Here is a 10,861-nt window from a genome sequence, read left to right on the forward strand (position 1 = left end):
TCCTCTGGTGAAAGTCATTTAGGTACAAATGACTGTTCAAAATCTAGAATTCTCAAATAACTGCTTATTTTGACAGATTAGGTGTAATATCTTTTGTGTTTCATTGCAGTACTGAAGTGAACTGAAGGCATTAATTTCTTCTCTGCTATTTTTATTTGGCTTTTCTCTTGTCAACTCTGCTTCATGCTCATATATCATGTTAATTACTTTTGTGTAGCCGCATGTAAAATTACACAGCTGCCAACTTGGCCAAAAACTGGATTAATTCAAAATTTTTGCAGCTGTATTCAAGACTAAAACTTTTCTACAAATTTTGTCCTAAAGTTGGAGTGTGCTTTGCTGACCAGAAGAAAAGGAAAGTTCCAGTTTAATAAAAATCTAAGAAATTTAGTTTTAATTCTGTGAGGCACTAAGTTCCATTTTTTCCTTCATCTCTGTTTTCAAATGGTCAAACAACCATTTGCTAATGAAATGTCCATCAACACCTTTCAGGAAGAGCTCCAGTCACGGAGAATCTAATTGCAGCAGCGTTGTGAACTGTGGATATTCAACAAGCCCACTGCAAGGGCAACCTTCACACTGTGAGACAGAACTCATGAAAGAAATTTCTCACATTACAGCTACCTGACAGCTTTTTCATACCTAAGTATTACAATGAGTTTAATAACCATATATTATTATTATAGTTATGTAATCTTCTTTATGGTTATTGAACTTATTGTAATACTTAGGTATTATATACGTATATATACACACACATGCATATATGTGTGTGTATATATATACATATATATACACATATTGAAATTGTTGGTCAAAATCATAACCTATTGACAAAAATTTTAAAATCAATTTTGAAAGAATAGATTATTTTTCTGAGTTAGTTTCAATTTCAGTGGATGGAAGGTTTAACATGAAACCCACGCATTGTTTACTTGGTTAGGGTTAGTTCTTTGAAAGTGGTTTAGCAACTAACTCCCAGAAATGAGGCACTTAAAGTTCTGACCATAAGGGTTTAACTGGGATTCAAATAATGCCCTAGCTTGTGTCAGCCTTTCTCTCTGCACACATGTAAATAATATCCATTTTGAATAAATTAATAACAATTAAAATTTTACAGTTTCCCAAATAAGTTTGTTGTATGAAATAAATAATTACAGTGAACCTCTAAGCAAACATAATTGAAACAGATATGGTGGACACAAACTGTGTGACCTCTGAATGTCTCCCTTTAAGCCACACTCAGAAAGTTGTTTGCCTTTTAGTTCTCCAAGACCCATCTTGAATCAAGATTTCCTACACAACATACCGTGCCCTACATCTTTCAAGATTATCTTGGAAGAAACTAAGAATTGTCTGCTTGTGTAGTATCTCAAACAGAGTTCCATCCAGATTATATCCTTTAATCACTACGGTCAGAATTATGAACAATATTACCCCGCCTACTCACTTTGCATAACATTCTTTTTTCTGTGTGCAAAGGGCAATAAAAGAAATCACAAACAACCCACATTGAATGCACTGTAACAAAGCAGAGAGTTGCTATATGAGCTCACCAGGGCAGAGTGCAATATTGCAAGGTTTATGTTGTGTTTCAGGTCCATCACATGATCTTCCCCCATACTGGGGAGGTATACATGACCTTGTCCTAGTTCTTTGGCCTCGACCACATGTGAATGAACACAAACTCCAAGGTGACCATTCCTCCCAAACGCCATGTACTGCAACAAACCAAACAGATTTTAACCAGAAACAGACACGCAAGTAATAGAAGGATTTCAAAATAAACAAGATCAATGTTTTAAATGGGAATTATTTTGTCAGCTTCAAGGAAATCAGTACATAGGTAATCTTTAGCATTGGAAAGTAAATCCTTTATAAAATTTAGTTAATTTCAATTTAAAAAGTATATTTTCTCTAAAATATATTTAACTTTGAAGGATTTTCTCTAATCGTTAAACTAATCTCGCTACCACATTTTCTTTTCTTTCATTCTTTTAAGAAAGATGGCTTCCTGTTTCAAAAGTTCGTTATGATATCTTTGGTGCCTGACTTGAGATATATTTAATAGCCCTGATTTTCAGGAGACTAGTCTTTGTGAAAATCAGGCATATACTTTATGTCTCAAGGCAACCCTAAAAACTTGACGCAATCAAAATTAAGCTTTCTTTTGAAAATATAGGAATAATTTCTTACTGTGTCACTATCATAAATTGGGGCTGTTATCTTACAGTTCTTTCACTTGTTTAAATTCTGGTGGAAACATGGCAGCACATGTGCTTGATTATCTTCCTCAAAAATTCCAAGACCACATAAGCAAAAGAGATTTGCGCTATTTCCTTACATGAACATATTAATTGATATAATATACACGGTAATACATGCATCACTCTATCTTAAAAAAATGTTCACTCAGCATACTTGAAACACCTTCAGAGTACACAATAAATTACAAAGACATACCAATATTTTTATATACAAGTATTTCATAAAATTAATATAAAGAATCATAGAAGATGCATCTTTCTCTTCCTTAAATTTTTTCCACTGCAGAAGTAACTAATATACAATATCCATATGAGTTTATATACCATATGCATTCCCTTTTCAGAAACAATTGGAGTTAAATTTTCAGAAAGTTCTCTAATATATTACAGTTAAGCATGTACTGGTAAGACAATTCCATACATGCACTGGAAAAACAGTTCCTTATAAATTGAAAAATACTGCAAAACAAACTTTAGTTATTTTTCTTATGCTTAAATAAAAGCAGTTGCACAGGTTTAAATTAGGCTGTGTGAGAACAGGAATGTAGCAATTAGAATAGTAGTAATGCTGGGCTTTTAAGAAAAATCCAGAGACTTAGTACCCAGACTGAGAATCACACTCGGTATCATATACCTCTGTGTTTCTGCAACTCTGTCTGTGTGAAGGGTGTCTGGAGAGTGAAATAGTGTACATCTCAGTATATCATTTGTAATGGTTCACAACACTATAGAAGAAATAGATTTTCTGGTTTGTCCTCACTTTTTTTCATCACTGTGAAAGAACTTCTCATGTATAGGTTTCCTTTGCCCTGAAGGCATGTATGACCTGCCCAGTTTCTACAAATAAAACCCTTTTCTTGTAGGGATCAGAGTAACATTTCCCGAGGTGCAATTCAGTTGTTTACGGTGCGGAAGGAGGTTCAGCTCCCTGGCATATTATCACAAAATCATCAGTAAGAAAGGGGAATTCTGCATGTAGGTAAGTGCTATTGCATTTCATTAAAAGTAAGGAAAATTGTCATTTCAGATCCTATGTTGAGGTAAAAGGTTTGTTAGCTAACTTCTGAGAAATCGTACCTGACAGAACATGTCAAACTTCATTCAGGGAAAATTTTAACCCACTAGATAACAGCTCAGTTGATGAAAGGTTTTTAGTTGGTCACATGCAAGTGATCAAAAAGCACAATAATTATTCCACATCCTACATGGCTAGCTTTATTAAAATTATCTTATTCTAAATATCACATCAGTCTGCATTATATTAGCAAAAAAACCCTCCTCAGGAATATTCCAAATTAATGTTACAGTGACAGATTTAAGTTTTGTTATTTTAGACACCTTGATTAACTGTGACATTTTGGTCAAAAGCAGGAAACCTAACTCTTCTAAAACTAATAAACTGATGACTACGTCTGCATATAATCCTTTATGTTTCATCTTTTCTCAACAAGTACTATACTTAGACAGCTACTCTGATGCAGCCTTATGATCTGAAGACTTTTTTCTCATTGGCAATGTATTAGATTCTGAATCCAGATGTATCTCTAAGACTCCAAATTTTTATCATATGAGAAAAACTAATGAGAAACCCATTTGTCAGATCAGATTCCAAACAGTAGTCAGTAATAACAATGATATAATTTCATCTCCTGATTCCACAATGGTTGAGCAAGATACTCAGATGCAACAACAAGAACTTCAAAAAGTAGAAAACATAGCAAATCAAAATTAATCCAAACTAGAAAAAGATTAAACTGTAATCGTCACAGGCTGAGGTTTTTTAGGGTACATATGAGTTTAAGTCTAATGTTTAATTTGGAGTTTTGATTTGATGGTGTCAAAATAGTATGTTAGTTGTCTTCATTTAAAAATGACAAAAGCATGTGCTGAGGGGCTCTTTAAAGATACTGTCTTGAGCCAAAAGGTTGTATATCTCTTCTGGCAAGAGCGGTTGCATGTTAGCAGCAACACAGAATAATTCTTTTGTGATTTTGGATCTGAACATAAGCCAAAAAAAAATGTTTCACTTTGGGTGGACTCAAACTTACAGCAGCCTCTGTCTGTTTGTGGTTTAAAGTAAGCTGTGTCCAAAATCATCTTCCGTGACAAATTTTAGCTCATTAAGTAAAAATTTCACAGTACCTTCTTGTGTGTAGACTTGTATATCTGAAACTAATAGATAACTAATAAAGTCAAGGATGGAAAAGGCGTAACACTAAGAAAACAACCAATGTCAGCAAACACATATCAAGGAGAATTAATCTGTTCAGTGCATCACAGAAGTGTCCAGTATTATCCAGATCAGCTTTAAAAGAACATCTTAATTTAAAATTTCTTACCTTTGAATATTTTTTTCTGATGTTTCATTTACATTTCCTTTCTTTAATACCATTTTCTAAATACAAAACCCACTATAACATATGATGAATTATAGCCAGATGAGCTATGCCAAATTACACCAGATGGAGAGCTGGCCCACAGAGGAGTTACTGTTTTCTATAACACAGTTTCAGATGCAAGATTCATTATTTGGGACAAAAATATTCAGATTATTGCCAACATATCTGTCAAAAACGTTGCTAGCACAATGAGTTTGGATTACTGCAGAGCATCTTTCCCTTCTCTCTGCCACTCTGTGAACCTAATCATGTTGAAGTAAACACCCACAGTGTTCACAATATGCAACTGCTGTAAGTGGGAAGAGGCGTGAGGCCATGCTGGCCTTCATCCTACAAGCATATTTTGGGAGATTTTTATTGGGGTTTAAATGCTTTTTATTTGTTCAGCTTTAAACTGAACAGCTATTGGGAATCTATTATGGCCATTGATGTTTCATTTTAAGTGGTATCATAGTTTAATATGGCTGAATAACTGCATCCAAGCAGATGCTACATTAAAGGAATTTTTAAAATTAAATTAGAGGGTTTGTATGCACAAATTTAAACTCACTTAAGTGCTATAGTTTCCTTTAGCTTTAATTGTCCAGTCAAAAATCTTTCTTAAATTCATAATATGTAAATTCAGAAACTTTCTGACACCTGCCCTCTAACCTCCACGTTTAAGCCATACAGCTACTCTACTTCTGCCATGTCTCTTTCTAATTATAAACCTAAGTTTTCCTTACTCTTATTTTCTTCCTCTCAAGTTCACAGGGCCTGAACTTCCAGAGCATAGATTACTAACAATAAAGCTACAAGATTTAAAAAGATAGGGCTAATTTCTCTGTAATGATTTTGTTAGTGTACCATGCAGGCACAGAATATATCAAACTGTACAACATTTCAGCAATATGGCTAAACTTCATTGAAATGAGGCCTGAGAAAAAAAGGGAGATAAGTAAAGCAATCTTAGCATATCACACCAGCCAAAATATAGCTTTTGAGCATACAAATGTTTGAAATGGTTTAGCATATTCCTGCTCCTGCCATGTCTGCTTTAGCCATAAGCCTGAAAATGCTGAGCTTCTTGAAGGCAATGGAGAAGGAGAAATAGAAACTAATTCAGATGACCTACGGGCATGGAAAGTCCATGTTCTTTCTCCTTGAAGTTTTAGCTGTGTTAGAAATGATCCATTAAGCTGAAATGAATGCGATGTCCTTGCTCACTAAAGAACCAGTAACAACAATGGTTACCTGAGCTATGTTTTGTTGCCTACTATGCTGCACTTTTCTAGAAGTGTCTTGATTCCAAGACAGACTGAATTACCTAATGGACTCCTGCCCCTGAAATAGTATTTGTCCAGAACAAATATGAATAAACAAAAAAACATGTAAATAATGATGCCTTCATGATTTTACTTGAATTATCAGGAGTACTATTTTGAAATTTAAGGTTTTATTTCAATACTAATACTAATATTTTCCAGGACAGTGAGATCACAGAGAGATGTATTCCCTAACATCCCAGTGAGTATCTTGGACACTAAAGGGAGTATATGAAGGCAATAGGTGAAAATACTCTGGAAGCCTTGCATTAGTATTTTCAAGTTTAACAGGTTCTCTTGAAGCTTGTGGATAGATGCTTGAAGTATAGCCCAGTAGGCCATTCTGTATACTTTTTTATTTTGAAGGGACAACTTTTTGATTAGGAAACCTTATTCCAGCTCTCAAAATGCCCCTCCCTGCTTTTACTAATTATGCAAACATATAATGAATATGCCCCAGTAGATTTTGTATTTGTAGGTTACAAGGAGAGACCACTGTTATTTTTGTATGTTTATTGCTTCTAGTTTACGCTAGATGTAAAAACTTGCAGTGTTACCAGAGTCCAGAAGCTGTATGGAATGAGTGGTACAGGTCTGGGTATACAGGCCAGATCCCAGCTATGTATGCATATGTTTGGATTGTTTTGTCAAACTTGTGTTTTAATTCTACTAGTGTACAAACTATGCATTTTGTTATGCATGGGGCAGGGATAATCCTGAACTATGCAACTCTCTGAGTCAGGATACATAGTATAATGAGGACAGAGGATATTTAGGCTAATAATTAAAGGGATGTTTGAAAAATTATTGGAGCTGTGACTAGGAAAAACACATTTCTAAATTGCTAATTTTGCACACTGCCACACAGTAGTGACCCTGTAACCAGACAGAGACCAACATAAATTAATAAGGTTACTGTAATTATGTGAAACAACATGCAAGATTAAGCCCAGAAGACTAATTATTTAGGAAAGGTAACTCAAGATACATAAAGATTATCAGAATCAGATGTGGTGATCTGAAAAGGAAAATATGTTGGCAATATCACTGTTAGCCAGTGAGAATTGGTAGCCGCTGCTCATACTGGGTATCTGGAAACAAAAGCCATACCCTGAAGTGGGAGTTCATGTGTAAGGTAAGACCTCCTTTGTGACCTGAGAAATATGGAGCAGTCTTTTTGTGTGAGCATTGTTCAGAAGTTTGCTAGACAATGTGATTTTTAAGAATTAACTTTTTTCCACTTTACTTTGACAGCAAATTAATTACCTTGGCTTTTGCATTACATGGATTTTTTTTGTTTTGATATGAAAAGTTCTCATTCCTTACTGGAGAGAATGAAGTTAAAATTCTGTAAAATTAGGTGACTTAAACACCTTGCCTCTTCTTAGGTAATACAAAATGAGCAAAAAAGCAGGCAGAACTGCATCTCATTGTGAGTGCTGGACTGTGTGTTTTCATGTTCATACTTCATACAGTTTCAAAGGAATCTTTATCTTTGATTGTTTGGAAGGTTTGTTCTTTTCTTTTGTAGTTCTCTTTTTTCACTTCTTATTTTTATACCTTCAAGTTGAGAATTCTTTTGCAATGTATCCCCCCTCTGGCAGAATGTAAGCTAGCCTAACCTTTTTAGAAATAGCTGCCATTTTTGTATGGAAACACTTCAAGTGTGTTGAATTCAAGTGATTGAATTCAGCCCTGCCTGGAGGTTTCTACACTGAAATATTAGAAAATCTCATGTGAATTTCTTACCTAAAGCACAGTAGTAAAGCGTTAGGTGCTGACAGCAGTTCTTATTACAGTGATGGTTTATCTAGATACAATCTTTTTAGTTACTTTCCATTACAGATGTTCCCTAAATGCTTATAATGCTGATTCACAAACTCTGATGGGATCATGTATGCACTTTGTGTTGGATACTTTTCAACACACAGTAACAGCATGAGAGTCTGATTCTACATATTACTACTCATTGAGATAAAGTCCAGGGCATTCTCTGTGTATGACAGTCTATTTTACTTCAAAAATGGAGTGAGCTTCCCCAGAAGCTGAAGATGGCTCACCACCCTTTTGGGATCAAATGTTACAAAGAGCTGAGGAATTTGTGCATCTGAAGGCAGGCATATAATTTTTTTCCATTTCAGACACAGCAGAGGAAAATGAATGTAGTCGCAGGGCATATGCCTTCCCATTTGCTTCCCATCCCAGATTAATCAGATCCACAGGTAGAGTCCAAAGAAATGAGATGTGCCCTTTCAGCAGCTAACTTGAACATGTCTGACTCTTCTCCTTAGTGTATAACTACTGCTGAACTCCAACTACCGCCAGATCTCTGAGACAAAAGGAGTAGGAAAACTGTGATGCAAGATACTGATGACCTTTACCTTGTGTCAGATGCAAGAGAGTTACTTTTTGTCTGATCTTTCTTCCTTTGATGGGTAGCTGTTGCCCTTTCTTGCCAGAACAATGTAAAGGAAAGTCCATGAAGACATTACTGTGCAGAGAACATTGTCTGGCCCATTGACTAGCAGAAAGTGCTCTAAATGGTGAGACAATTGCAGTGTCGAATAATATATCTTAACTTAACCCACCCTGTTAATCAGTCTCTGCTTCTTAATGTATCGATGATCTGGATTTCTTCCCTAGTTTGTATTTTGTACTCACGCTATACCTTCTCTTTTCTGAGTGAAAACTAGAAAATATAGACTTTTTTAAAAAATCTGAAACTGTCAGAAAAAAATGGACTCTTGTTCCATATCTTGACTGTTCTGAAAGTAAAAATAACAATCTACATGACAAAATTTCACAGCTGAATAGAATTACATTTCTCTGCTCTAATTGAAATGCCCTTATGAAATTCATGTTAAAAATAATAATAATAAAAAAAGATATAGTTTCAAATTCTTATCATTATACAGTTCAAAACATCCACAATTTTATTTATTGGCTGCTAACACTACCTGGACAGAGGGCAGTGTTATTGCAAACCCTTGATTCTCTTAAAGGGCCGCTGCAGTGTGTCCCGTAAGGTGATACACAAGTTCTGGTTCGCACCTGCGACCCTTGACCACAAGTAACTGAACACGTACTCCACTGGGCCCACTCTTCAACACCAGATTCACCTGTATTCAAGACAACAAACAAACATGAATATAGACATAAGTATTAATGAGACTTTTATTTTGCTGAAGCTCATTATCATCTGCTCTTCTAAAGCAAAGAAAAAAGTACCACACCAAAATAAATATTTAAAAGTTCATGGAGTAAAGCAGCTGTGAAAATGTGCAATGAATAGAAAATAAAGACACCTACAATGCTGCAGTCACATAATGCCTGTCAGAGGGAAACTCTTTGATCGCTTAGCATCATTTACAACTTTATGAGAACTACTGCCCTTCAACATTTTAGAAACAACACTGCCCTCAGGATGCTAAAAGAACACAGACAACTCTTTTTATATAATAGCAAAGGATTTATCTTTGATATTTATACTTACCACTCTAGAATGAAGGCTAGGTAATAATTTAAGGAACTCTGCCAGTAAGTGAATTCCGATTAAAAAAAAAAAACAAACCAACCCCCTAATTTCTTATCTTGAGCAGAGGAGAATCATCTAGTATTTGAGAGAAGTTCCCTGTTAAAGAGAAGCACTTTGCTTACCAAATTTTAACCTGAAGGGTGGGATGGGAACTTTGGTTTCATCATTTACTGCACAGATCTGCTCCTTGCTTTTGACCTACAGGTGTGCTAAGCTCTTTGATGCCCTAGACCTCCTTACTGTGTATAGTACATACCACTATGATCAAATTGTCAGATGTGATTTATTAATACCATACATTCCAATAGCATATTTTTTTTACCATTGAGAGATAGCACATTATATTATTTCTATTTTTTGAAAGCAAGTAATGCGTAGAGTCTTCTTGCATGGACGTTCAGGAACAAATGCTTAAATTTAGTTTCCGTGAACAGCCATACACACAATTCTGGAATTCCTTTCCCACAGACATTCATGTTCAGAAAACTGGATCCCTTCAGTATCCTCAGAAAGCAAATGCAAAAATAATGTGAATATACCTCGCCGAACAATTTGAGTAAATAATTGTGGATTCATGTTCACCTTCTTCCATTAAAAATCAGTATAAAATGGCATGCTGAAGCCTCTATTACACCCTTGATTTTTAAACCTAAGTCCTTTGTGAAACAAATGGGATTTTCTGCTTTAAAATCAGTGGCATGATACAACCTTCAGCCTTGAATAGCTTCCTTAAAATTTCAGTTATCTCAATATACCTCTAGTCTTCCAAAAGTTTTGATATAGGTTACAATCAAGGGAAGGTCTGCAAACCAGGAAGACTCTGGTGCTATCTTCCAAGAATGCAGTAAATTATATACTATTTCTTGAAACTGTGCCTTTGTAGCAAGCATCTGTCCAAACTCTTTTTTTTTGTTTCCAGAGGCCAAGCACGAAACCTTTGCAAAATTCTTGTCTCTGCTAGTCCTCTAAGAAGCAATTCTAAGGCTATTCAATGCTTTAAAAAAAAAAAAAAAAGTGCTTCTTATTCAGTAACAAGACAGAATTCTTTATAATTAGCACACAAATCCCTCTTCTTTTCATGAAATTATATACAATTCTAAAAATTTCCATGGACAAGGACAAAATAATGAGATTTTTTACAAAAGAAAGTTCACCAATGTGATTTTTGTAGTAATTTTCTTATTTTGTTAGGTGAAAAAATGAGAAATTTAATCACTGATTATTGTCTTAATAATTTTTCTGATATAAATTCAGCATTTTGTTTAGGTTGTTACATGGCTTAGGTTCAGGTTAGAGGATATAATATGGTAAATATAGCTATGTCCTGGTTTCGGCAGGGATAGAGTTAATTTCCTT

The 10,861-nt window shown here is 34.9% G+C and overlaps 1 protein-coding gene across 1 annotated transcript in view; it reads right to left on the bottom strand.

Annotated features, from left to right (window-relative positions):
- Positions 1–504: 504 nt before the first annotated feature.
- The window catches only part of LOC103893361 (adhesion G protein-coupled receptor B3-like), a 201,170-nt gene continuing 190,813 nt past the window's right edge, over positions 505–10,861 (bottom strand). Inside the window, exons 4-6 of the mRNA XM_009272455.2 lie at positions 9,022–9,089; positions 1,557–1,721; positions 505–579 (exon numbers count right to left, since the gene is read on the bottom strand). Of these exons, the coding sequence (XP_009270730.1) occupies positions 505–579; positions 1,557–1,721; positions 9,022–9,089 (308 nt within the window). The remainder of the gene's footprint in view (positions 580–1,556; positions 1,722–9,021; positions 9,090–10,861) is intronic.

Source organism: Aptenodytes forsteri, unplaced genomic scaffold (assembly GCF_000699145.1).
Source record: "Aptenodytes forsteri isolate BGI_AS27 unplaced genomic scaffold, ASM69914v1 Scaffold30, whole genome shotgun sequence".
NCBI classification, from domain to species: Eukaryota; Metazoa; Chordata; class Aves; order Sphenisciformes; family Spheniscidae; genus Aptenodytes; species Aptenodytes forsteri.